This window comes from Microtus pennsylvanicus, chromosome 11 (genome assembly GCF_037038515.1).
Source record: "Microtus pennsylvanicus isolate mMicPen1 chromosome 11, mMicPen1.hap1, whole genome shotgun sequence".
Lineage (NCBI taxonomy): Eukaryota > Metazoa > Chordata > Mammalia > Rodentia > Cricetidae > Microtus > Microtus pennsylvanicus.
In genome coordinates this window covers 60,180,929-60,208,396 of record NC_134589.1, presented here as the reverse complement: position 1 = coordinate 60,208,396, position 27,468 = coordinate 60,180,929, and the positions used below count along the sequence as shown (strand labels likewise).

Sequence of the window (27,468 nt, the reverse complement as noted above, 5' to 3'; positions counted from 1 at the left end):
AAGTGAATCGCTAAGGAGTCAAACGCATACCTATTATCCCAAGTTTAGCAGCAAACATCAGAGACACTCCGACAGGGAAACCAAACCCGTAGTAACCGATGGCGTTCAGGATAGCACCTATCTTCTGCTTTCCTGTACCTCTCAGGACCCCGCCACAGGTGCCCTGCAGGGAGGAAACCCACAGCAGCATTGCAGGCTGGCACAGCTCATCACATCAAGTTCAGAGTACAGTGCCGCTGCCCCACAGAGCTCCCTGCCCAAAGCAGGTGTCACAGATGAAAGAAACCATCCTGTTTCAAAGACCGCAAGGAGCGCAGCAGCTTCTGCTCCGGAGCTGTCAGGCCGTGTACTGGGCACTGTCCACCGACCCAAACTAGAGTCCCTAAGGAGAGAGAACCTAGGAAGAGGAGTTTCTTCCATCACACTGGCCTGTGGGCGTATCTGTGGGCGTTGTCTTGATTAATGGTTGATGTGCGAGGGACCAGCCCACTGTGGGCGGTGCCAACCCTGGGCAGCAGGGCCAAGGGGAGCAAGGCAATAAGCAGCCTTCCTCCACAATCTCTGCTTGAGTTCCTGCCTGGCTTCCTTAATGCTGGATCCTGATGAGTAAATCAAATAAACCCTGTCCTCCCCAAGTTGCTTTTGGTCGTGGATTCTGTCACTAGGATAGCACCACTGCTGTGCCCACCCATGGGCACCCACCTCCAGAGCGATGTGGAGGAAGTGGAGGAAACCCCACAGGAAGGAAAGCCAAGCATCAGTGACACTTGTAAGTCAAGCCACAAAGAATAACGGCTCGTACTAAGAATAAGCCTCCTGGGATGGTTCTGGAATGTGGCCAAAGGGTCTTTGAGCAGCAACAGGTCCACAGAAGACCAGCCCAGGGAGAGACCTAAAGGTCAGAGTTAGCTCACCACTACCCCGCCTGCCTGGATGGATCCAGCAGTCACCATGTCATGGCTGGCATTCCGTTAGATGGGAGCCAGGCAAGGCCCCTTGGCAGACATGCAAGCATTAAGTCACAGACACGCGATTTTCAGATATCAGAGTGAAACCGCTGCATACTTACTGCAAGTGCGTCAAACAGGTGAAAGGGAGCAAAAATGGGCATCACTTGGCTCACAAGGGAAATGATGTCCCTGTTTGGGAGGAGGACAGCAGTCAGTGATTTAGACACCCCTGGGTGAGATGGCTCTGTGGATAAAGGTGCTTTCAGCTAAGCTGATGACCTGCGTTCCAGCCCCAGGATTCACGTGGTGAAAGGAGAATCAAGTCCCATAAGCCGCCCCCTCACCTCCCCACACGTACTGTGGCACACACATTTACAAGCATGTGTTCACGTGCACTCACTATTTTCTTTTAATCACAAGTCTAAAATCCAGGGCAAACATTACATTTTTTAAAAATACTTATTTATTTATTTATTATGTATACAATATTCTGTCTGTGTGTATGTCTGCAGGCCAGAAGAGGGCACCAGACCCCATTACAGATGGTTGTGAGCCACCATGTGGTTGCCAGGAATTGAACTCAGGACTTCTGGAAGAGCAGGCAATGCTCTTAACCACTGAGCCATCTCTCCAGCCCCCAAACATTACATTTTTTAAGTATATGATAAAACCATACTCATTAAATTCTACTAATATATAGAAGTTCTGACACTATAGAGGAGTTTTTCTTCTTTTAAAAAATTATTTATTTTGAGACAGAGTCCCACTAAGTTGTGCAAAACTGGCCTTGAACTTGCAATCCCTGCTTCCTGAATAGCTGCAATTACAGGTCTGTTCCACCAGACCAGGTTGATAATGGTCTGTTTTATTCAATAGATGATTTCTTATACATAAATCATTTTGTAATTCCTGTTACAGAAAACACAATAAACGTGTAAGATTGAGTCTGTGACTTTTGCAAACACAGCCTCAAAGGAGGGGCTGGCCACCACAGAGCACTGCCTCTGGGGTTGAGACTAACCCACAGGCTTTCTTGTGTTTCTCAGAGCAAAACTCCACTCAGGTCTGAAGAATGGCGTGGGTACAGCAGGAGCGGGGTGGAACCGCACAGGCTTGCATCATTCAAGCCTGTTTCTCCTCCGCGCCTGCCTCTCCTTGGCTGTGCTGCAAGCTTCCCTGGGAAGCCAAGGGCAACGCCCCTCCTAACCTGAAGGAGGCAGGGAAGAAAGCAGGAAAGCAAGGGCAGTTTCTGGATGACGACCTACTTGTCATTGGTGAATATGTAGGCAACCACGTCCTTCAAGGCTGCAAGCAGAATTCCCACCAGGAGCGCACAGACACCTGGGAAACACAAAAGGACTCACGGGAAAGAACAGTTCTCCAGAACGTGACAAAGCTTCTCATGGGAAATTTACCGGGAAATTTAACTGAGTCTTGAGGGCCATGCTGCTAGGCGTGGGATAGGTGTTTTCTAAAAGTGCCTAACTGGGGCGGCGGAGTGGGCAGGTGGGGGTGGAGTGGGGAGCAGATCCTGGAAGCTGAGGGCCGACTTCACTAGATAACCAGACCTGGTGGTACCTAGTCTAGGACTTGATCGGCCCCAAATTCTGTGAGAAATGAACTTCGTTCTTAGGCACCGTGCTGTAGGAGCACAGACACTGCACCCAATTCAGCACGGGCACCACAGAGACAGCTCACCAGCACACAGGAGAACAGTGGTGCAGGAACGCCGGGCTTGCTCAGCATTCCCTGCCCCCAGAGCATTGCCCACTCGGACGCTGGCAGCCACACCAAAGCCAAAGGGCACCTGGGAATTAGCAATCAGAAGTCACAGTTAAAAACAAACAAACAAACAAACAAACAAAAAAACCTGATGCTAATGCAGTAGGGTCCAACCACATGGAGACTTCAGACAGCTTTACAATCTAGCTTCCAGAGAGGGTTCTTGCTGCATCCAAGCGGTGTGACTAAGAACAATCGGCTAACTGCCTTGAAACCCAACTTCGTCACTAGTAAACAGTGTGGCTCACACCTGCCCCCATAGAGCCTTAATCCAAGCAAGCCAGAGCACAGCTGGATTTGTCAGGGGGTGGGGCTTCCTTTTTTGGCAAACACACAAACATTATTATAACTTAGTTTAAAATACAGTCTACAAGATCAGATTTAGGTATATTTATCTAGATACAGTAGATAAACAGTTTCTAAAGACTGAACCACTGATATAAAAAGCACTGAGAACTCTTCCTGTGGGACTCGGTGAAGGTTGGTGGAGCTGAACTCCATAATGTCACTAACGGTGAGACAGACAAAGTATAGCTGTCAACCTGATGGGATCTAGAACCACCTGGGAAACCAGACTCTGAGCATGCCTGCAGGGAGCTGTCTTGATGAGATCAAAGTGAGAAGATCTACCCACTATGGGTGGCACAAGCCCTTAGTCTGGGGCCCTGAACTGTACAAAAGGAGAAAGCTATGGGCTGAGTGTGGTGGACACGCCTTTAATCCCATCACGTGGGAGGCAGAGGCAGGTGGATCTCTGTGAGTTGGAGGCCAGCCTACATGTCAATGTTTAAAGTGCTCACTGCAAGATCTTTCCTTGGATTTGCAGGCCCCAGAAGCCTTGATGTTTGTAGGGCTTCCCGAAAGCAGGCAAATCCAGGATGCCGGACCCTGCCTGGGCTCAGCTCCCGCATGTTCCCTTTGAAAGCTCTTTTTTTTTTTCAGAGAGAGATAATTTATTTACTAAATGTTTTAATTTTCATTCATTATAAATTTTACCCATTGTTAAAAACAAGAAAAAACAATCCCATTTCAACTTTCTACTTCAGAGGCATGCATTAAGCCCATTCACATAATTGCAGATGGTGGAGTGTCCTTGGCTGGCCTCCATTCCAAACACAGTTTTTAATTCCCCGAATTACTGTTGTTCTCTGTCAGAGTACATCTGAAGGCAAGAATGACAATTTACAAAACACAATAACTAGCTTTGCGATAGTAAGAATATGTAGAGAGCTTTTTGTTACATGTGATTTGCATGATATATAAAAGAATATATGATAGAGGTAATCTCCAAGTGATTTTGGACCTTTGAAAGCTCTTAAGAGATGAGACTGTCCCACATCTCTCTCTTGGGTTTTTGCTGAGAAGCAAGGGCCCCAGATCCATCCATAACAAAACCACCTGGAGGTCTTGTTTACCGTGAGAACCATAAAGAATTACTGAGTCTCCGTGTGTGAGCGTGTGTGTGTGTGTGTGTGTGTGTGTGTGTGTGTGACAGAAACAGGTAGTGGTTAGTGGATGGTGGCCACAGGAGCCAGAGATGGGATGGGAGATGGGAGGATGTGATGGATACAGACTTCCTTTGACAAGATGACAGGTTCCGGGAACGGCTGTGTAACATTGAGTGTCACCAATGTCAGTAAACTGCAGACTGTAAGTGGCGAAGGAGGGGAGTTCATGTTAGCTATGTTTACCACAATGAAAAGTAAAAGTCACATGACACGGCCGGGCGATGGTGGCGCACGCCTTTAATCCCAGCACTCGGGAGGCAGAGGCAGGCGGATCTCTGTGAGTTCGAGACCAGCCTGGTCTACAGAGCTAGTTCCAGGACAGGCTCCAAAGCCACAGAGAAACCCTGTCTCGAAAAACCAAAAAAAAAAAAAAAGTCACATGACACATGCCTGTAGCCCCAGCTACTCAGGATGCTGAGGCAGAAGGATCACATAAGTTCAAGAATTCAAGACAGCCTGGGAACATGGCAAGACCCTTCTTCAAAATAAGAAAAACAACCACAATAAATAATAACAATAACATAAAAAATTGAGATTCTGTGACATAACATGTGGGAAAACAGAAACCTAAACATGACAGATGATTAGCAGGCCTACTGTTCGCCATACAACTCCATCCTCCTCCCTCCACATACCCACCACCCCCGAAATTCAGGCAGTTTGTCCCCTTAGCTGCCTCTCCTTTTCCCTTCCTACAGCCATTCCAGAGGGACCTGCCTTAGCACCGCACTGCCCCCTCCTCCATTCCTGGCTACCTCTGCACAGGTCTCTTGGCCGCTGCCTCTGCACTCGCTTCCTCCTGGCTTGTGGTTGAGATTCCTTCTATTCCTACCTTCTGTTCACTGGGTCTGCTCCTCAACAGTCTTCTTTTGTATTCCAAGATGACCAACCAACTCTTTTTTTTTTCATTTTTATATTTATTTACTTGTCGAGCTGACGTCTCAAACTACGTAGCAGAAGATGACCTTGAACTCCTTATCTCCCTGTCTCTACCTCCTGAGTGCGAGATTACCGTGTGTGCACTGCTGGCAATTGAGTCCAGAGCTTCCAGTATGATAAATACTCTCAACTGCCCTACATTCTGCCCTCACCATTACGATTTTTTTAAATGTATGCAAAATGGCTAAAAAAAACCCTTTGCCCGGATGGCCTATGTGATCTTTATGAAAATGAGAGGCAACCAGAGCATCTTGTGACAGCATGGGGCTAGGACATTTGAAAAGCATCAGAAGTACCAGGCACGACCCGGCAGATGGCCAAGCCAGCTTACTGTATCAATCTGTTTCTCGTTTTGCATTCTGCAGCCACACTCCTGCCTCCCCACACACCCTGCCCATCTACTTCTGTCTTCCTTGGGAGCCTTGAGCTCCTCACCTGAGTGACACTCCAGCAGCCTTCTCCTGCCTCCCCTGGCCTGCACACCTCTGTTCCCTGGTAGCAAACGGGGCTGTCTTCTGCCCCACCCTCCTGCCACCCTTTCTCTTAACAAGTCCCCAGCAGCACCAAGTAGCTCCCAACACAGGGTTCTACAGTCGCCTGGCAACCCTGGCTCCCGGGCTAGTTGCTCTCATCCTATAAAGCTCAGCTTAAACTAGGGAGCAGAGAAACGCTCCCTACAACCCTGTTTGAAAGGTACCCATCTCTGCTTTTACACATCTCAGAGCCTGTTTTGCGTTTCATTAACTCATCATACCCAGGTGAGACTCTGAGACACTCGGGTGTTCCTTTACCCCTGTCTCCTGAGCTAGCCACAGGCTCTCGGAGGACAGGAGTTGATCCCTCACACAACCAAGTCCCAACACTAACTACACACTGGTTAACTGGTTTTGCCAGGCGCCCTGCCGTGTGACACACAGGGTATCATTCAGTCTTCACCTGCGGTGTGGAGCTACATGACTACATTTCCCTCCCATTCATATGCCAAACAAATTGAAACACAGAAGAGTTGGGTAAGGAGCCCATGCCACACAACGGGAAACAATGTGGTCAGAACCCAACTCTCCCTCCCTCCCTCCTTCCTCCCCCTTCCACCTATGTTAAATGCAAGGACAGTGGCCCATAGGGTTCATACAAAAGAAGGTGCAAAGTACCACTCATGTTCTTACCATGTAGGCAACAGAAGCCAGTTCATAGATGACAGCCTGGGCCCCCAGTTCCGTCACATTAACAAGGCCTGAAGCAGCAGATAATAGAAGTCAAATAGTAGACCGGAGGAACCATTTTCTTTATGAAACTAGAACACATATATTTTTATACATATATACATAGGTGTGTGTGTGTGTGTGTTACAAGGATGCAACTGTGCTGTGTCCCCAGTTTCTGACCCATACTTTCATTTAAGAGAAGTCCAGCTAGTTAAGAAGAAGAATAACCCAGATGCAAAAATCCTAGCCATCTCTTCTTGGCAAGCTGCCAAGACCTCAGGCATGGAGACTGATGTGGTCACTCTACAAACCCCGGCTCCATCACAGAAGACACCCTGAGGATGTAGGATGAGGCTCCTGGGGATGCAGGTGTCAGGGGTCACACCGGGAGAAAGGAGGCAGGACAGCATGAACAGCTTTGGGGACAACTGAAGCAAGCAGCATCCACAGAACATCACTGCTACTGTCTGAACTATAGACATTACCAGAAATAAGACCAAAATAATTATAGCTCCAGCAGAAGCGCAGATCATAGCTAACACAGAGCCATGCTCAGCTGGAAGCCTGTCAGAGTCAGCAAGGTGGACAGATGATCAGGACACCTGAGTTGGGGAGTTTGTCCTCCCATTCCATGAGCCACCCCTTCCTTGTTCACAAAACACAGGGGGACAGAGCAGAGGAAAAGCCATGCACTTACAGCGGGCTCAGGGCTCATGCCTGCAGCGCAAGCCCCGACATGTACCCCACAAAATGCCAGAGAATAGGAAGAGCCTCCATTTTTGAGAAATTCTGGACTGTAACTTCCCAGGCTGTGTGCAGGTTCCCCTGGGTGTGGATTGGGACTGCCCAGGCTGTGTGCAGGCTCCCCTGGGTGTGGATTAGGACCGCACAGGCTGTGTGCAGGCTCCCCTGGGTGTGGACTGGGACTGCCCAGGTTGTGTGCAGGCTCCCCTGGGTGTGGATTGGGACCGCACAGGCTGTGTGCAGGTTCCCCTGGGTGTGGATTGGGACCGCACAGGCTGTGTGCAGGTTCCCCTGGGTGTGGATTAGGACCGCACAGGCTGTGTGCAAGTTCCCCTAGGTGTGGATTGGGACTGCCCAGGTTGTGTGCAGGCTCCCCTGGTTGTGGATTAGGACCGCCCAGGTCGTGTGCAGGCTTCCCCTGGGTGTGGATTAGGACCGCCCAAGTTGTGTGCAGGCTTCCCCTGGGTGTGGATTAGGACTGCCCAGGCTGTGTGCAGGCTCCCCTGGGTGTGGACTGGGACTGCCCAGGCTGTGTGCAGGTTCCCCTGGATGTGGACTGGGACTGCCCAGGCTGTGTGCAGGTTCCCCTGGGTGTGGATTGGGACTGCCCAGGCTGTGTGCAGGCTTCCCCTGGGTGTGGATAGGGACCGCCCAGGCTGTGTGCAGGCTCCCTGGGTGTGGACAGACCTGCAAGGAAGGTCCCAATCTCGAAGGTCCACCACTCGATGCACACCATGAACATACTGGGGATGGCCAGGCGGGTGTAGGAACTCCACTCCTGGAAACACTCCCTCGTCCAACCTGGAGAACAGGTGAGAAAGCCAATGTAAGTCTTTACGACAATCCTGAAGCCATTTTTGACAATTCTGAATCCTCTCAGCCTCTGTGCCATAGTGCTTCCCCTCCTCCCCTGGGAACCAAGGACCTAACAGCTACACTCACACGTACTCAGTTCCTGAACAATTACCCATATACGTATGTTTTGGTTCGGTCCCCTGGGAAACGGGGTCAAAATGACCTCTTACCTCATCTGATCTGGCAACAGCTCTCCAGTCAATTATTGGTAATAGCCCTTTCGAATAAGCCAATCAGAATAGTCAAAGAACAAACCCCCTTGCTTCTGTGGCCCCTTTAAAAGTAGCCTGTGCCCACTATTCGAGGTCCCTCGGCTTCCCGAATGCTGGGGGACCCTGTTATGACAGAATTAATAAAATCCTCATGCTTTTACATTGGCTATGGTGTGTGAGATGGTCTCTGGGGGAGACTCCTTCTCGGTGTTTGGACGCTAGAGTCCAACACCAACATGCACTGTACAATGGCCATCACACAGAGCCGGAGACAGGGGTGCCTGTTCCCCAGCAGGATACAAGGGTGTCAGGGAAGACCGCAGCTTGAGAAGGAAGGAACTAAACTGGCGATGTGAGAAGCTGTCCAAAACCAAATACAGGGGCTGGAGAGATGGCTCAGTGGTTAAGAGCATTGCCTGCTCTTCCAAAGGTTCTGAGTTCAATTCCCAGCAACCACATGGTGGCTCGCAGCCATCTGTAATGAGGTCTGGTGCCCTCTGTGAGTTCGAGGCCAGCCTGGTCTACAAAGGGAGTTCCATGACAGGCTCCAAAACCACAGAGAAACCCTGTCTCAAAAAAAAAAAAAAAACAAGCTTTCTACATACAGTAAGGTCATCTTTTAAAACCAATGAAACAGAGCTGAGGCTATAGCTCAGTTGGTTACATGCTCACCTAGACCGCACAATTCTGCCCCCAGAAGCACTTGAACAAGGCATTGTGATGCATGCCTATGATCCCAGCAAGCAGGAGGTGCAGGGAGGCAGGAGAATCAGAAAATCAAGGTCATCCCTGACCACACATCAAGTTCAGGGCTTCCTAGGACACAATGACTTTCTGTTCCAAATAAATCAATAGGAAAATAAAGCTATTTGAGGGAAGCACAAACTAAAGCAATTCATGATGACTAACAACACTGTAGAAGATACTTAAAGGAGTCCTACACACAAAGGAGAAAGACATCTCTAACACGAGACCGCAGGGAAAAAAATAATGGACAGATGAACAAAGAACTGGGAAATAATCGTGACCCATTCAAAAGAAGGATCCAGCCCCTGATATGAACACATGAATAAGATGATCATGAGAAGGAGAAAAGAATAAAATAAACAACCAGCCCTACCAAGAAAAAAGGCTATAGGAATCAGCAAGCCCTCTAAACAAAAACCCTGAGTGTGAGTGGTCTTGACCTTCAGTTAAAAGATACAGGGCAAGCCGGGCGGTGGTGGCGCACGCCTTTAATCCCAGCACTTGGGAGGCAGAGGCAGGCGGATCTCTGTGAGTTCGAGACCAGCCTGGCCTACAAGAGCTAGTTCCAGGACAGGCTCCAAAACCACAGAGAAACCCTGTCTCGAAAAACCAAAAAAAAAAAAAAAAAAAAAAAAAAGATACAGGGCAGTGCTTCTCAACCTTCCTAAGGCTGCGCAACCCTTTAATACAGTTCCTCATATTGTAGTGACCCCAACCATAAAGTAACTTTCATTGCTACTTTGTAACTGTAATTTTACTATGGTTATGAATAGAAATGTAAATATCTGTGTTTTCTGATGGTCTTAGGCGACCCTTGTGGTCAGGACAGACAGGTTGAGAACCACTGATACACAGTATCTATCTGCCACTATTCATTTATTAAATGGACATAATATCAAACTTTAAAGTCATATCTCTTTACGTGTATTAGTTTGGCTCTCAGACCTCATCAGAGAAGCTGTTTTGTGCAGTGATGTTGGTTAATATAAAAACTCGGAACTGCTGCAGAGATTAAGTGACTGCGGTGTGCTCGGGCACAAATCAGACTCTCTCCCCAGAGCTCAGGGATTAGCATGGAAGAAAAGCTGGAAAGATTGTAAGACAGAGACTGGGGAGGACCGGAGGGTAACAGTGTCCTCCGGGCAGACGGGACTGCCTGTGCTTGTGAAGTCACAGCAGCTCTGGCTGCCTGCTCAAGGCCTGCCCAAGATGATGAAGCCAGTCAACATCCAAGCCCGAAGGAGGGAAAGATCTCATGAGCCCCCACCCGTTACAAAGGCACTAGGACAGCTGATGGCTTCTGGGGGAGGAAGGTCAGTTTAAGGGTGTGGTTCCTGGTAGCTTGGTTATGCTCCAGTGGATGGCTCCATGCCCAGAATATATAGACAGCACAGATTGGAGTCAATGAGCCATCAAATTAACAACAACAACAACAACAAAGGACTTGAGGTTGGGGAGGGATAGAAGATGGGAGTGGATCTGGGATGAGTTAAAGAAAGGAATTAGGGGATAATTATGATAAAAACACAGCATATGAAATTTTCAGAGAGTTAATTAAAATGTTTAATTCTAAGTATCTTTTTAAAATACTCAAAGTCAGCCAGGAATGGTGGCTCGTGCCTTTAACCCCAGCACTTGGGAGGCAGAGGCAGGTGGATCTCTGTGAGTTCAAGACCAGCCTGGTCTACAGAGTGAGTTCCAGAACAGCCAGAGCTACACAGAGAAACCCTGACTTGAAGAAAAAGGCAGTGTGGGGTTGAAGAGATGGTTCAGCGGTTATAAGAACACTGTTGTTCCAGCGGACCCAGGTTCAATTCCCAGCACCCACATGGCCGCTCACAACTGTCTATGACTTCAAGATCTGACACTCTTACACAGTCATACACGCAGGCAGAACACCGATGTATATAAAATAAAATAAATTATAAAAAAATAAAAATCTAAAACAATACTCAAAGTCAAGAACTTTTATAATAAGGATGGGCATATATATATAAAAGAACCAAACAAAATGTTAAGAAATTAAAACATAATCGTTGAAATTAAAAAGCAATGAATCAGAAGCTAAATAAGATACAAGGCATTGGAATTATCATTAGGAGATGATGGGGAGGTGGCTCAGTATGTAAGTGCGCCTGGTGTGCAAGCACAAGGACCTGAGTTTGAGTCCCCAGCTAGAAGGCCAAGTGTGGCTGCACACAGCTGTGACATCGTGCTGTGAGGGGCAGAGTGGGGAGGCTGCGGGGCTGGCTAGCCGCCCACCTGGCTGCAGGTACAGTGACAGACCCTGCCTCAAAGAGTGGTGGGGCAGGACCCCTAATGTCCTTCTCTGGCCTCTGCACATATGTTCATAGTGTGTGCACGCACGTACACACACACACACACACACCATATAAGGTTCAGGAGAGAGGAAACCAAGGTGTGTCATACAGGACAGAGGTAAGAACTGTGTTACACTATAGTGAGGAATGCAGTTTGCCTAATTTTCCTTTGGGCACTAAGACCGAAACACCTACTCTGGAATTCCAGTTATTCACACCACTTACGTAATCCTTTAACAGTTCACCTAGGCTGACCTGGCCCCTTTTTCCTTCAACTTATTTCTGAATGCATCATATCTGGCACAAATATGCACAAAAAGAGCCTAAGAGCATTTGAGACTCAGAGCAATCACTGGGGACTGGAGCCATTGGATGGAAAGGTACTGGGGAACCAGGTGCTCTAATGTTTTCTGTTTCCTGCAGATCACATCCTAGTCACAAAGACAGAATGTGTCTGTCCAGTGCAGAAGAGAGCTAGTCAGCACCTCTTCCACCCCCCGACTGCACATGACCAGCCGCCTCACACAGCTGCCGTCACTTCCCCACCATGACGGACTGTTTCCTCTCAATCATTAGCTAAAGCCTTCAGTAAAACTGAAGAAAAAAAGAAAGAAAGGAAGGAAGGAGGGAGGGAGGGAAGGAAGGAGGGAGGGAGGGAGGGAAGAAAGAAAGCCAAACAACAAATCCAGTTAAGCCTGTGGGTGTCTACTCAAGGGTTCTGGGCTCCTCAGTTAGCTGTGAGTGGTCCTGGCTGGTCAGAGAACAGTCTGTTCTCTTAAGTTGATACGACACTAATCTAACTGCCCTTCAGTTGAATAGCACGCTTTTTCCAGAAACAGGATCTCATGTTACTAGTTTTAATTCATTAAATATTAAAAATATAACTGCACCTTAAAATTGAGTATCTACCACCATGTTCTATAAACAAAAGGTTGTTTTGGTAACCATACAAACACAAAGCCATACTGTCCCTAGCAACTTCTGCATTTTCAGTAACAAATGTTTTCTATATTTTGAGATTTCCTAGAAGATAAAAATAAAAGGCCAACTTCTACAAGGGAAAGAAACTCAAAAGTCAGAGCTGTACCTGGGAACCTCCATTGACAGGGTCATGTACCTTCCCAGGTGTGAACGAGGAGGGTCACGTACCTCCCCGGGTGTGAACGAGGAGGGTCACATACCTCCCCGGGTGTGAACGAGGAGGGTCACGTACCTCCCCGGGTGTGAACGAGGAGGGTCACGTACCTCCCCAGGTGTGAACGAGGAGGGTCACGTACCTCCCCAGGTGTGAACGTGGATCCTCTTCCACCACACGTAGAGGAAAAGCAAGGCAGACAGGAAAAACTGGGAGGTGGTGTTGGCCCAGGCTGACCCTCTGCAGGAGAAAAGGTGAGGGTTAGCTCGAGTGTGTCCTTACAGACACAAGCCCACAGACTGCCTCTGACAAGCTTTGGCTGGCAGCGAGCTTGCAGTGTCTGTGCCGGCTACCTTTGTGTGTTGGCTGAATCCATGTATGGTAGGCTTGTTTGACTCCACGGAGATGGAGATGGACACCAAAGGGCTTGAGCTGTATTGCCATCCCACAAGGCACCAACCTTAACCAACCCCAACTAAGCATTTCTTAGATGGCGACTAGTTCAAATGGGCTGAACCAGCCAGCTCTGCTGCTCAAGGGCTCATCCGAGCCATGGTTTTATTGCACAGGATTAGAGGGGGTTTGTTTTCCGTCAGCTGAGCACTGGGCATCATCAGTGGGAGCCGTCCCCCACCCCACACCCATGCTGGGCCTGCGCAATACCGCTCTCCTCCGTCTTGATTACTTTCCCTTCTCATGCTCTCGTCTGCGCTCCACACTTGGTCGTTATTAACCCACCCCTGTATTCGCTCCTCCTTTTCCAACCATCCTGGGCATATCTCTTTAGGAAAAGTCCAAGACTCTGCCTCTCAGGTACCCTTCACAGGGGATCCTGGGCCACTGGTCCTCCCCTTCCCTTATGGGCCCTCTCTATGCTCTGATCAATGCCTGGATGACAGTTGTCGTTGGTTGTCAACTTAGCTGTATTAAGAGATGTCTAAAAATAGTTTTTAAAAAAAACCACTTCTGTCTGTGGGGCATGCCTAGAGATGAACATAGGAGGCAGGAACTGGGGGGAGGCCCACCCCAAATGTGGGCCACACCACCCAGCAAGCTGGTGATCCAGAACAAAGAAGTCAGGGGAAGGAACATTCCAGCATCTGCAAGCCCCTTTCCTTTGAGGTGAAAGTGTTTATTGATGTCGTTACCACCCACTGACATTGACTTTTGTCAACTTGACACAAACCTAGACACATCTGAGAAGAGGGACTCTGCGGTGAGAAAATGCCCCAAGACTGTCCTGTAAACAGTCTATGGGAAGTGGCCTTGATTAGTGCCTGGTGCCTGAAGGGCCAGCTCACTGTGGGCAGTGCCACCCTTGGGCAAGTGGACCTGGGTGGTATAAGACAGCAGGCTGAGCCAGCCGTAAGCACTTCTCTCCGCAGCCTCTGCATAGCTCTGACCCTGACTTTCCTCAATGACGTGATGTCAAGGTGTAAGCAAAAGAAGCCCTTTTCTCTCCAGGCTGCTTTGGTCACGGTGTTTCATCTCAGCCACAGAACCCCCACTATGACAGGCTTCCTCAGGCTTTCAACCTGGGCCTGCTACTACTGACTCTGCAGGAGCTTTCCAGGCTTTCAATGCCAGCTTGGGACAGCTGAGGCCTCTAACTTCTTGCCTCTTCAATGTGTGGTCACTGTTAGACTCCCAGCTCTTACCATATAAGTCCATCCTGGAAGTCCTCTTTCGTAGTGTGTGCCTGTTCTCTCTTTCCCTCCCTCTCCTTTTTTTCTTCTTCTTCCTACTCCTCCCCCTCCTCCTCCCATCCTCCTCCTTTTTTTCCAGGAAACTGACTGATAAAACCTCCTTCATCTTACATGAGGGAGAAAGCATGGAAACCAGGCCTTGTACATGCTAGGCAAGCTCTTTTCCCCTGAGCTGCATCCCTGCCCATGTTTCTCTTTAGTGAGGGCTGCCATGGTTTCATTGATATTCAGAGCCCACCTTAACATGTGATTCAGCAGTTGACATAACTCATATTTTATACTCTTTTGTTTTTTCTCTTTAATTCCTAACGTATTAACTTCTTTTAATTCTATATATTTTAATTTCCCACCCTTTCCTTGTCTTCCCCTACTCCCTCCCATGTACTCCCCACGCTGCTCTCATTCAAATTTATGGTCTCTTTTTCTTTAATTGTTGTTACATATATATGGGTAAAAGTCATGACCCACTAGCCAAAGAACATAGTGCCCTGAAGCACGCCCAAATTGTGGGGCTCAGTCTCCATTTGCTGGGGTGACTCTCTCGCCACATATGCAGGTTAGCTCTGGACTAGGGCGGTGGAGCATCCTCTGGTGTGAGGAAGGGCCATGGGGACACTATTGGGTACCCTTAACTTCTTTATTTCTTTATGGGGCCCTCATCGCTTCAAGCTTCAAGAAGGAATTTGGCTCAGTCGCTTAAAATTCAGACCCTGAGAGAAGCCCTTCTGGCCTCTGCCTGTCGCCCACCTCAGCCTCCAGGTGGCAGCAGCTTGCTGGTTGGACAAATACCTCTCCAACCACAGAAGCCTCCAGATCCTGTCCAAGGCTCCCTGCTATGCCAGCAACACGAGCTAGCTGCTGCCCTGTGGGCCCACGGGTCAGCTCTCACCAGCCTGCCTGCCATGCAGAGCACTGGAGCCCAGAGTGCTAGGTGCCTGCTTACCTGTCCACATTCCCCCGCTTCACTGACCTATCCCCAGCCCTAGGAGACGCTACAGTCTTTGTTGAATGAATGGGTTTCCACTCACACCACTCCGAGGTCCAAGGCGAACAGCAAGAAGGCGTTCATTCCCACGTTGATAACATTTGCTGCGACCCCAACGATAACTTGGGGCATAATGATGCCCTAAAATTCTCAAACAAATAGGAAAACATTACTATTTTCAAAAGCGAGTTGGCTAGGCTGTCAAGCGAACTCATAGTTAAAAGGTGGCAGTGAAGTCATACAAGGCTAGTAGAAAAGCCAGGAATGGCAACAGTCAAATGAGTCCCCTCCCTTGATGAAGCCTGCTGTCGCTGTTTGCAAAAACCCGTCCAGTTTCATCACAGCAACAAGGAAAGGGGTGTGGTTTCCAGAAGAACACACAGGCTTTGGGGGGTTGGGGCCCAGACCTGTGCTCAAGGATCTCACATGCACAGCCCCCAGAAATACTTGCTTCAGAGCAAGTGTGGGGGAAATGTCCGTCCCTCCGGCTACTCTGTATGAAGACCAGGCTGGCCTCGAACTCACAGAGCACACCTAGTGTTGGAATTAAAGACGTGCAACCACCATGCCTGACAACGCACATTCCTATTGTTTATGTTGTCTATGCTTCTGTCCTCAAATAAACCCTTTCTTCACGTTAAACTTCTCCCAGCAATCAAACAGAATTGATGGCTGTCAAAGCAGAGCAACGTCCTCTGGCTGAGGGACGAGGCCTTTATAGTTGAAGGCTAGCAAGCTGTCTGGAGGTAGCAAGGGACAGGCCACTAACTAAAGAGGGAACCAGTTTCTGCCCACCCACTTCTGGCTCTCTCCTCCTTCAGTTTCCCTTCTGCCCTGGGTGCAGCACACAGTGTCCTACCCACACTTCCAAGCATCGCTGTAGAAACCCTAGACCCTCTCATTCAGTATCAAAATGGGGCCAGGTCCCCGGGTCAGATGCAAAGCCAGCAGTCAGCTACAAGAGTAGGGAAGGGTTAGGAGTGAAGCCCGCAGAGGGACCGAGGAAAAACTGAGAGGAATCTAAACAGATGAGTCCACACGGCGGCCATCTTCTCAGTACGTGAAACCCCAGGGGCTCATGTTGCCCAAGTACGTGAATGTGTCAGAGATGAATAAAGAGAAACGAGGTGCAAATTACTGCAGAAAATCCCTTTAGAACATTGTCTCCACATTTCCCACAGTAGTGTGCAGTAAAAATACAAAAGAATACCTGACTCTGTAAATACCGTGTCTGCAACTGGAATAGGAACGCCGCCTAGAAGATGAAACACAAAACAGGAGAGCTTACTTTGCTTCTGGTTTGGCTGTTGTTTGGATATTTCTGTGGATCAAACCCAGGACTTTGCAGTCGGCAAAATGTCTGCCACAAGGCTATGCCCCAGCTCAGTTTCTTTTGAATGTTTTACACAACAATGGATTTCATTACAATATTTTCACACATGTCAAGTTCTGAATTTTTTTATTAAAGTTTTGGCCTGTATGCTGTCCAAAAAGAGAATGGGCTTCACTTGGCGTTCCCTATACATATCAATGCACTTCGTTCTTATTCCATCATCTGTCACTATCCTCCCAGCCCTGCTCCCCTTCCTCCCACAACTTTATCTTCTGTCTTGATGGTATGCATTCCACCTCCCTGGCTTGCTCTCCTCCCTCTCATGGTGCCCTTTCTACCTCTGTGTCACACACACATGTATATACACACACATATATATATATACACACACACAGACACATGTATATACACATATATACACACACACAGACACAACTGGAAATCTACATCCTGCAAAAGAGAGAAAAGATGCGATATTTATTTCTCTGAGTCTGGTGGCTACTTCACTTAATAAATGGTCTCCAGTTCTATTCATTTTCATTTCCTTTTTATATTTATCTGTCTTATTTGTGTGTGTGTGTGTGTGTGTGTGTGTGTGTGCATGCTTGTGCCAGAGCACACAGGTAGAGATCCGAGAACACTTGGCAGGAGCTGGTTCTCTTCTACCCTGTGGGTCTCTGGGGATTGCACTCAGATCAGGATTAGCAGCAAACACTCATCTCCTCTATCCTATAATTTCATTTTTCTTCATAGCTAAATGAAATTCCACTGTGTACATGTATACCTTTTTAATCCACTCATCTGCTGGTGGAAATTCAGGCTAGTTTCATATCTTGGCAGAAATGAAATAAAGATATACAAGCATGCCTGTTGCATGCTGGTATCCTTCAGTTATACAGCCACCGTGGTACAGTGGGATCTTGGAGTAAATACAGTTTTAGCTTTGGAGGAGCTTCCCTATTGATCTCCATGGCAACCAGGCCGATTTATGCTCCCACACCCTCACCAGCATTTGCTGTCATTGTTTTCTTGATGAGATATAGTCTCGCTGGGCTCACACAAAATGCCAAGGCAGTTTCAATTTGTATTTCTCTGATAGCTAAAGATATTGACTACTTTTATTTCTTCCTTTATTTAATCCATTAGTCCATTTTGATGGGGAGATATTTGAATGTTGGTGTTCTTTGTATATTCTAAACATTAATCTCACGTGGGATGTGCGATTGGCAAGAACTTGCTCCCCGTCTGTGCGCTGCCTCTGATGACATTTCTGCTGCTGTTTGGAGGCTTTTTAATTCCATGTTGTCCCGATTGTTAAGCCTTGGGATTCTTTCCTTTGCTGTTGTCTGCCTCTTTAGAGAGCCCTTGCCTGTGCTGGCTCGCAGTGTCTTCCTCGGGCACTCAGTTCCTGAACTGATTTCAGTGCTGGGTGAGAGATATGGATCTATTTGATTCCTCTACATGTGGACAGTTGCCTTTCTCAGACCACTCACCAGAGAGGCCACCCTTCCTCCAGTGTGGGTTCTGACACCCTTGTCAAGGATCAAAAGGCTTTGCACGAGATTATTTCTGGGACTTCTATGCCATTGTTGTCTACTCTGTTTTTTTTCAGGGGGGGGGCAGTGGGTTAAGATCTATTTATTTATTATGTGTACAGTGTTCTGCCTATGTGTCTTCCTGCAGGCCAGAAGAGGGCACCAGACCTCATTACAGATGGTTGTGAGCCACCACCATCTTGTGAGTTGGGAATTGAACTCAGGACCTCTGAAAGAGCAACCAGTGCTCTTAACCACTGAGCCATCTCTCCAGCCCTACTCTGATTTTTAGAATATTCTCTTTCTGATTCTTGGACATCAAAATCCAGAAAACCAGATTTACCCTAAACAAATACCCTAAACGGAATGAGTGACTGAAAGATTCACTTCTGAAGAGCAGAGAGGAGTGGATTCTATTGGCTGAAGCAAATGCCCCAGCCCTGACTGCCTGAAGAGGGGGTGAGGCAGAAGCAACGGCCTGTAGCCACCTTTGGCAAGAATCCTCCCAGCTGCAGCTGTGAATCCCGGCTGAGCCCCCAGAAGACGGGAAGCTCAGTCCCAGAGCCCTAGTTAGGGCTTGGGTGTGAGCATGATCCTCAGGGATACCGTCCATGTACAGGGATCTGAGCGCCAGGCTCCCCAGGACCCACATGGGGGATGGAGATAACACATGTACCATGCCATGAGGAGCCCCGGCTGGCTCAGGGCTACTCGGGTGTTGGGGAGCCTTAAAGCAGCTCAGGGTGTGGTTTCGCACGCCTTCCAATCCCTCTTATTTGTCACAGTGCTGTTGCTGAGTCCTTATGCCATGGGTCCTCTTTTTAAAAACTGTCTTCTGTGCAGCTCAGGCTAGCTCAAAATGTTCTATCCTTCCACCTCAGCCTTCTGAATGCAGGTTGCAGACAGTGCCACCCCGTCCAGGAGTTCCATGGCTACTTTTTTGATGGCATCAGCAGAACACTTCACTCCCTCTTCAAAGGAGTGCAGTTAGGAAACAGCTCAATGCCTGCTTGCTACATGGTACAAACACTAGGTCCTGTCCTTTGAAGAATGAGTTTGTTTCTCAGAACTGGCACCTCCTGACCACAGAGGCTGAGACCCTACAAGAGGAAGAAGGCACCTGGCGGGGTTTCTGAGTCTTGGAGGACAATAGGCATTTAGATTCTTGCTAAGCTTACTTTTTTTTTGCTTCAAGAGAAATGCTGTAATGACACTGAATACAGCTTTCATCCTGGAATCATGAATTCTGCTTTCAGTACTGCTTGGTGTTAAACTACAATGCAATTACAGAGTATATAAGGTGTGGCCTATTTTCAATAAATGGGCAGCCATCCTGATTCACCCTCAGATCATGTCAGTCTCCTTCCCTCGCCAACTCCACACCCTTTCTTTGGGACCTGAACCCCACTGGAACAAAATTTTTAAAATGTAATTAAAGACAATGTAAGAGGAAAGGGTTTTGTTTGTTTGTTGGTTGGTTGATTGGTTTTTTGAGACAGGGTTTCTCTGTGTCATCCTGGCTGTCCTGGAACTTGCTCTGTAGACCAGGCTGGCCTTGAATTCACAGAGATCCTCCCATCTCTGCCTCCTAAGTGCTGGGATTATAGGTGTGCGCCACCACTGCCCAGCTGAAAGGGTTCATTTTGGCTCACGGTTCAAGGACACAGTCCACCATGGGCAGGAAGTCCTTGGTGACAGGAGCTTGAGGCTGCTGGTCATGTCACATCCACAGTCAAGGCGCACAGAGAGATGAATGCTTATTCTCAACTGGCTTTCTCCTTTTGTGCAGTCCGAGAACCCAGCCAAGGAATAATGCCACCCATAGTGAATAGGCCTGTTGCTGCCCATAGAGAGGATGGGCCTTTCAAATCAACCTCATAAACATGGCCCCCCAAAGGTATTCCTGAGGCTGGTCTCCGAAGCAATTCTAGATCACATCAAGTTGACCATTGAGATTAGCCATCACACTTTATGGAAGTGTAGTTTTGGTGGCCTTAAATGGACAAATAGAGAAAATGAGACCCACATAAGACAATGGAATACTATTCTGCCAATAAGGTTGATATCATGTCATGTCATCTTTAGGAAAATTATCGGAACTTATGCTCCTCGTTTGGGTGAAAAGCCAGACTCTGAAGGACAGTTATTACATACTTTCTCTCATATGTGACTTGAGACAGGGGGTTAGAACAGGGGAAGTTGAAAAGGATCACGGGAACCAGGACAAGGTAGAAGGGAAAAGGAAAATGGATACGATCAAAGTACAGTGTGCACATGTATGAAAATGTCCCTGTGGAACTCATCACTTAATTAATATTATTGTTATTAGTATTTCTATGATTACACACTAATAAAGAAGCACAGCAGCTGTGAAACTTACAGGAAGAGCAGGGATGAAAATCATCACGTAAACCTGGGCTAGCCTGGAACAAGAAGACAGTTTTCAGGCAACAGTGAAGTGGTTTCTGGTCACCCTACCTTCGGGTCCAGCTAGGGGTATCTTCTAAAAATTAAAACTAAACACTTGTTGGGAAGACACCAGGTCAAAGCAGTGTCCAAAGGCTGCAGAGTGGGTCATGAAGTTGGGGGAGGGGCGGCAGAGACTTTTCAGTGGGGAGAAGGTTGAGCAGAGGATGACCCAGCAGGAAAACTTGTTACAAGTTGAGCACAATGTGATGCCGAAATCTTTGGAAAGAACCAAGCCCAGGACAGCAACCCCACTAGACCGTTACATTTTATAAAAAAAAAAAAAAAAAAAAAAAAAAAAAAAAAAAAAAAAACCCTAAACACGACAGTGAAGACAGCTGTGTGTTGAACTCCCTATGGGAGAAAACTGTGTGGACATGAAGGGGACCCCCCAGTGCATCAGTGTGAGCTGCTTTGGCCCTGTGTGTTACTCTGTGGTCAGCCACAGCTTCTGGTTCCAAGTGCCCACAACCAGCGAATGAGCTGAGAATGTCGGCCGCTTCCTGCTGACCAGGGACTCTGAGTCAGTGCTCACCTGGCGACTTCAGGGTCCTGCCTCAGGAGCAGGAGCAGGTGCTCCGTGTTGAGGAAGATGGCCCAGCAGGGGAAGCAGCAGAGCAACAAGATGAGGATGCCCCTTTGGAGTATGACCCCCACGCGCCTCAGGTTCCTGCCTCCAAAGGACTTGGAAAAACAATGTTTCAGCGAACGTGGGGACCGTGGCCTCCCACTTCCAGCAGGTCCAGCAGCTCTGACAGCCATGTTCCGGGCAGCACTGCCCAAGGGACCGGGCAGGAGGAAGGTGATGGGGGAGATGCAAGGGACAGCTGCCAGGTCCCAGACAGCCAATCACCACTGTGGCTTTGTATGTGCTCTAGGACAACTGTCCCCTGCTCTGGGAACTGGAGCTGTTCACAAGGAGCATGGAGGAGCAGAATGAAGCTTTGAGAAGGAGACAGGCACAGAACAGGGGTGCAGAGAAAGTAATACACCCACTGCACTGAGGTCACCCAAAAGTTAAGGGTGGCTTTGTGTTCACTTGACGATTTTATTGAAGAAGCCCCAAGGAGACCCAGCAAAGGCTAAGCCCAGTGGGAGGAGCAGTGACCGAAAGGGCAGTGTTGGGAATGGAGCCCAGTGCTGGGGTGAGGACCTGGAGTGCAAAGGCACTCCCCTTTTGTTTTCTTTTTTTGGTTTTTCAAGACAAGGTTTCTCTGTAGTTTTGTTTTTTTTGTTTGTTTGTTTGTTTGTTTGTTTTTCGAGACAGGGTTTCTCTGTGGTTTTGGAGCATGTCCTGGAACTAGCTCTTTTTTTTTTTTTTTTTTTTTTTTTTTTGGTTTTTCGAGACAGGGTTTCTCTGCAGCTTTGGAGCCTGTCCTGGCACTAGCTCTTGTAGACCAGGCTGGCCTCGAACTCACAGAGATCCGTCTGCCTCTGCCTCCCGAGTGCTGGGATTAAAGACGTGCGCCACCGTCGCCCGGCTCTCTGTAGTTTTGAAGCCTGTCCTGGAACTAGCTCTTGTAGACCAGGCTGGCCTTGAACTCACAGAGATCCACTTATCTCTGTCTCCCGACTGTTGGTATTAAAGGCGTGTGCCACCAGGTCTTCTAAGAAGCTTACAGTGGAACTCAGAGTGAGGGACAAGGAAAGCATGACCCCTGTGAAGATTTGGGGGAGCAGAACCATCTGCCAAACACAATGGGAACCACTGACCTGCCCCAGGACCAGACCAAACCCAACCAAAAAGTGGAGTCCCTTTGCTAAATGACATGAAAACTGAAACTTTAAGGAGGCCAAAGGATACCAAACAGTTTTTCCCCAAAATAGAGGTCCCAGCCTTGTAAGTCAGGCTAGTAAGTTTCTCTGCTTTAAACTGTTGGATAAAAAAAAAAAATCACCTGAGCTGGGCAGTGGTGGCACATGCCTTTAATCCTAGTACTCGGGAGGCAGTGGCAAGCAGATCTCTGTGAGTTCGAGGCCAGCCTGGCCTACAAGAGAAAATTCCAGGACAGCCCGGGCTGTCACACAGAGAAATCCAGTCTCAAACAAACAAACAAACACCCAACAATAACAAAAAACAAATAAAAAAAAAACCACCTGAAGGAACCTGGTGCTACCCAGGTCCTGTTCCTGTCTGCTTAGCTTCTCACTGTGCTCCCTTTGTCCCCACCTCCCACTGTGCCTCCTCCCCTTGTCCCCACCTCGCAAAGCCCACTCACTGCTCTGCCGTCAGCCTGAGCTGCAGCCTTCTTGTCCCCTAGCACAAATCACAAACAAGGCAAACTCCTGAGAGTCACAGCTGAGTTAGCTGTCGGTCACATGGTTTAGTAAATCTAACTGTACAGTCTAACTGTAAAGGGCTGCCAAATCCCAGTGTGCGGTTTCCTAGGCAGCAACGAGGTTCTCACCTGGGACATCAGTGTGTCACAAGCTGAGGCCAAGCCAGTTCCGACTGAAATCCCGGTGACATTCACAACCTGCAGGGAAAGAAGCAGCCGAGTGCGGCAGGCAGCGGCTGCAGAGAGCCAAGGGCCCCAGCAGCTCCTTTTGGTTTTATGAGCCACAGTCTCCTTATTTAGCCCTGGCCATCCTGGAACTCTCTGTGTAGACCAGGCTGCCCTTGAGCCCAGAGAGCTCCACCTGCCTCTGTCTCCTCAGTGTTGGAATTAAAGGCATACGCCACCTACCTTGTGTAGCCTTTTTCACTTAGTTGGTTTTTGTTTTTGCTTTTTTTGTTGTTGCTGTTGTCCCCCACACCCCACCACCCTAGGGTCTTGCTATGTAACTCCCGCTGTCCTGGAGTTCACTACATAGATCATGTTGATCTGGAACTCACAGGGATCCGCCTGCTGCTGCCTCCCGAGTGCTGGGATTAAAGGCCCGAGCCACTGCACCCAGTTCAGCCGCTCATTTCCAAAGAGCAGGCACGCCCACGTGAATGCCCAGGCTCCTGGGGTTCAGACGGCCACACAGATCCTTGAGGCTTATCAAACAAAAATGCCTCTTCTAGCCAAGAGCCACAGTCACCCTAGGCCAACCAGGGGAGCTTAAAGACTATTTTTGCTGTCTTTTTGAGGCAGGGGTTCTCTATGTAGCCCTGGCTGGCTTGAACTTGCTCTGTAGACCGACTAGGCTAGCATCAGACTCACAGAGATCCTCCTGCCTTTTACAAACAAGTGTTGGGATTAAAGGTGAGTATCTCTGTACCCAGCAAGCCTAGGTTTTCATAATTTAGCATGTAAGAGCTTCTGTCTTAGGAAAGTAAAGCCAGGTACCGTGGCATGTCCTGTGGTCCCCACACCTTGAAGGATGGAGGCAGAAAAATCACTGGAGCACAAGGAGCTCAAGACCAGTCTCAGTACCAGAGCCAAGCCCACCTTAAAAAACTAAAAAATAAACAGAAAGATTTTCTATTGTCTAAGGCCATGTACCTCATCTGCCAGAGGATATGCATGCAAAAGTAACAGGGTTAGGGTGTTGAATGCATGCACACACACACACAGAGAGAGAGAGACAGAGAGAGAGAGAGAGAGAGAGAGAGAGAGAGAGAGAGAGAGAGAGAAAGAAGAAAGAAAAATATCTATTTAAAAGTCCAGACTTGGCAGAGAGCTCAGTGGTAGCAGTGCTTGCTATGTGAGCATGAGAACCTGGGTCTGGATCCCCGGAACCCCTGTAAAAGCTGCATGCCTGTGCAGCTCCAGGACTTGGTGTGTGAGGCAGGGGGTACTATGGAGACAAGCAGACCCTGGAGCTCACTGACCCTCCAGCCTGGCTGAAATACTGCTCCGGTCTTGGAAATACTGCTCTGCCTCAAAAGAGTAAGGGAGAGGGAGCAAGCAGGACACCCACCTTCTCCTCGAGACTCCGAATGCACATGCAGGGGGCTGCGCCTGCAAACACGTGTGCACACACAGAACACCAAGTGTTTATTGAACATATACTGCACGCCAGGCATTGTCCTAAGTCACATGTACATAGCGTTAGGTTTCCCATTTCAGGTGTAGCCTGGGTGACAGAAAACTTACTATATATTTACTATATAGTGAACTAGGTGCCTTGGTGTGACCCGAAGCTGGGAAGTCTGACTGCAGACCTAAGGCTTCAGTAGTCTGGTAAGGATTGGGTTTATGCCACCCTCTCAAGCAGAACTCATCCTCTTCCCACTACCCAGAGATTAGCCCTTAGGTTGAGGGGTGGGGCTGAGAGTGCTGTTGTTCAGGCCAGCAGAGAAGAGAGGGAAAGTGCAGTGTACTTCTTCATCCTGGGTCTCACATGTAGCAGCCCATGTCAACTTCAGGTAAATTAACAGCTTTGCTTACCAAGACCCAGTGTTTTGGCTAATGAAATGTGGTCCTCAGTGGTGTATGTGCTGAAAGTCTGGTCCTTTGTATGGTGTAGTTGGGAGGTAATGGGACCTTCAAGAAATGACATTTAATGGAGGGTGATTAAGTCACTGGGATGCCAGCCTCAGACGGGGCTAACACAGTTCTCACAGGGGGCAGAAGATGTAGCTCAGTAGATAGAGTTGATGTGGGATTCTCTTCTGCATGCTGTGAATATCACTGGTTAATAAAGAAACTGCTTTGGGCCTATAGCAGAGCTATAAAGGAACAGAGCTAGGTGGGGAAAACTAAACTGGAGGAGAAAGGAGGTAGAGTCAGAGAAAAGTCATGGAGTCGCACCAGAGACAGACGTGCTAAAACTTTGCTGGTAGGCCACAACCTCATGATGATACACAGATTAATAAAAATGGGTTAAATTAAGATGTAAGAGTTAGCCAGTGAGAAGCTAAAGCTAAAGGGCCAAGCAGATATTTAAATAATACAGTTTCTGTGTGATTATTTTGGGGCTAAGCAGCTGGGAACTAACTAACGGCCTCCTTACTACATAGAGTGTTATCCTAGAATGTGAAAATCCAGCACTTCATGAGCTGGGCATGCTGGCATGTGCCTGTAACCCCTGCCCTGGAGAGGTGGAGGCAGGAAGAGCAGAGGCTCAGGGCTACCCTTTAGTACGTAGCAAGTTTGAGGTCAGGCTGAGCTTCAATGAGACCATCTCAGAAATAAATAAATAAATAAAGTTCTCCTGGTACCTAATTTGCTCCCGGGAAAATGAATTGTAAGGAGAGCCAGCCAGGTGCCAGAATCACTCTTGCTTCCTGTTGTGTGACTGCTTGCACCTCTCATGAGCCATGACACCATCTGCATGTGATGAGGGAGTGAAGAGGCCCCCACCAGAGCTCAGCAGAAGCTGGTGCCGTGCTTCTAAGTGTCCTGAAGTATGAGCTAAAGAAACCTTTTCTCTATACAGGCCCGATACTTTGAGATTGTAGTAATGGACCAAGACAGCTGGAATCTACACTCCTTAGCCCCAAGAGGTCAATAGCAGGCCACATGTGGAATGTCCTAAAATTACCCTACCAGACATGAAACTCAGTGCACAATGAGGACCCAGATGCAAGGTACACACTACTACGAACCAATCAAGGAAAAGCAAACGGGAGGTAATTCACTTTATAAATAATTTTGTTTTTCTAAAGACACGAGAGGGTCTTTGTTCCGTTGTGTTTGGTTGTGTTGTTGCTGCTGCTGCTGTTGCTGCTGTTATTGTTGTACACTAACTGCCGTTGCTGGCTGAGTTACCCTCTTTAGCTCACGTTTGTTCAAGTTTCTTCCAGACTGAGCTAAGTTAGAGCTCTCTCTTACCATGGATAACATTAATAAAAGATGAGACAAAAATTACTAGGCCTGTAATTCCGACTGAGGTAAAAAATATTGAGAGTTCAAGGCCAACCTGGGTTACTAAGCAAGAGCCTGTCTCAAAAACGAAATGTATAAAAGTTAACATATCTAATCGTGGTGCCATCGAGTTCCCCATCTTCCCAACAGTTAGTTACAAGTTGGCATCCATTAAAAGGAACACATCTCCTTGACCCATTTACGGAGGGCTGGCAGTGGCTCTCCCTCTTCGGGGCCTTATCTGCAGAAAGCCTGCCTGCGGAACACACCGGCCTTCCCACGGCCACCGCCAAGCCTCCCATCTCACTGGGGGCTGCGCTTATTCCTGTTGTTTTTACCCCCAAAACTCTAGAGATTTCAACAGGGAAAGGAAATTGCCAAAAACAACAGCAACACACACACACACTATTTTAGTTTGCTTTCCCCCAAAAGATACATCTTAAAATAATTTTAATGAAACAAGGAAAACAACAAACAGCCTCATGATGCAATGCAGACACAAAACTTCAAGGCTTGGAAGCCTCCCCAAAGCAGGGGATGGAAATGTCCAGCCAGATGAGGCTGGGGGGCAGGAAGAGACAAGAAGGGGAAGCCTGGTGAGCGCAGGCAGGACAGCAGGGCTGCAGGACTCCAAAACATTTGGTTGAGCCAGACCTGTGGCAGGATTCAAGCTTCACAAAAATGAGGCGCCTGTTCCTTGGAGAGAAGAATGCAAGGCTCTAGTGACCATAGCCAAGACCTCAGTCTTCCTGGGGACACCAGAAAGGCTCTCAGGATACCCTCCAGGCCTCGGGAGGCAGAAAGACTGAGGCAGAAAGAGAGTAATATGGGATGCACAAGAAATGGGGGTGGGGTGGCTCTAAGAAACATAGGCAGCTGATGGATGGAGAGGAAGTACGGTGAGGGGCATGAGACTGCAAGTGTAAGGCTCAGGGTTTAATCCTCTGCACTATGAGGACAGAACAGAAAACTCCCAGCATCACCAGGGAGATGCGGCTGCAGCACGTTCTGGTTTGGTTTCACTTCTGGCCTCCAGCCCGTCCACCTTGCAAACCACCACAGAACTGGAAGCCCTTGTCAAGGATGGAGACACTGACTTGAGAGACACCAACGGAGGGCATTTAGAACAGAAAGAAGAGGGCTGGGTACAGATCCGTGGTGGAGTGCTTGCCTGGCACGTGCAAGGTCCTGGGTTCGACTGCTCACTGTGGCATTAGTGAACAGTTAAATGAAATAGAAAGTGGGAAGCAGAGAAATAAAAAGGGCAACTATCAGAGGCCGTAGTCAAGCCGAGCGTGTGCAGTTCC

The 27,468-nt window shown here is 48.3% G+C and overlaps 1 protein-coding gene across 1 annotated transcript in view; it reads right to left on the bottom strand.

Annotated features, from left to right (window-relative positions):
* LOC142860696 (multidrug and toxin extrusion protein 2) overlaps window positions 1-27,468 on the bottom strand; it is a 35,123-nt gene that overhangs the window by 5,269 nt on the left and 2,386 nt on the right. The window contains exons 3-14 of the mRNA XM_075992300.1: window positions 22,832-22,900; window positions 20,959-21,107; window positions 20,338-20,380; window positions 16,300-16,344; window positions 15,133-15,230; window positions 12,541-12,638; window positions 7,816-7,929; window positions 6,346-6,413; window positions 2,649-2,757; window positions 2,216-2,291; window positions 1,070-1,139; window positions 31-163 (exon numbers count right to left, since the gene is read on the bottom strand). Of these exons, the coding sequence (XP_075848415.1) occupies window positions 31-163; window positions 1,070-1,139; window positions 2,216-2,291; window positions 2,649-2,757; window positions 6,346-6,413; window positions 7,816-7,929; window positions 12,541-12,638; window positions 15,133-15,230; window positions 16,300-16,344; window positions 20,338-20,380; window positions 20,959-21,107; window positions 22,832-22,900 (1,072 nt within the window). The remainder of the gene's footprint in view (window positions 1-30; window positions 164-1,069; window positions 1,140-2,215; window positions 2,292-2,648; window positions 2,758-6,345; window positions 6,414-7,815; window positions 7,930-12,540; window positions 12,639-15,132; window positions 15,231-16,299; window positions 16,345-20,337; window positions 20,381-20,958; window positions 21,108-22,831; window positions 22,901-27,468) is intronic.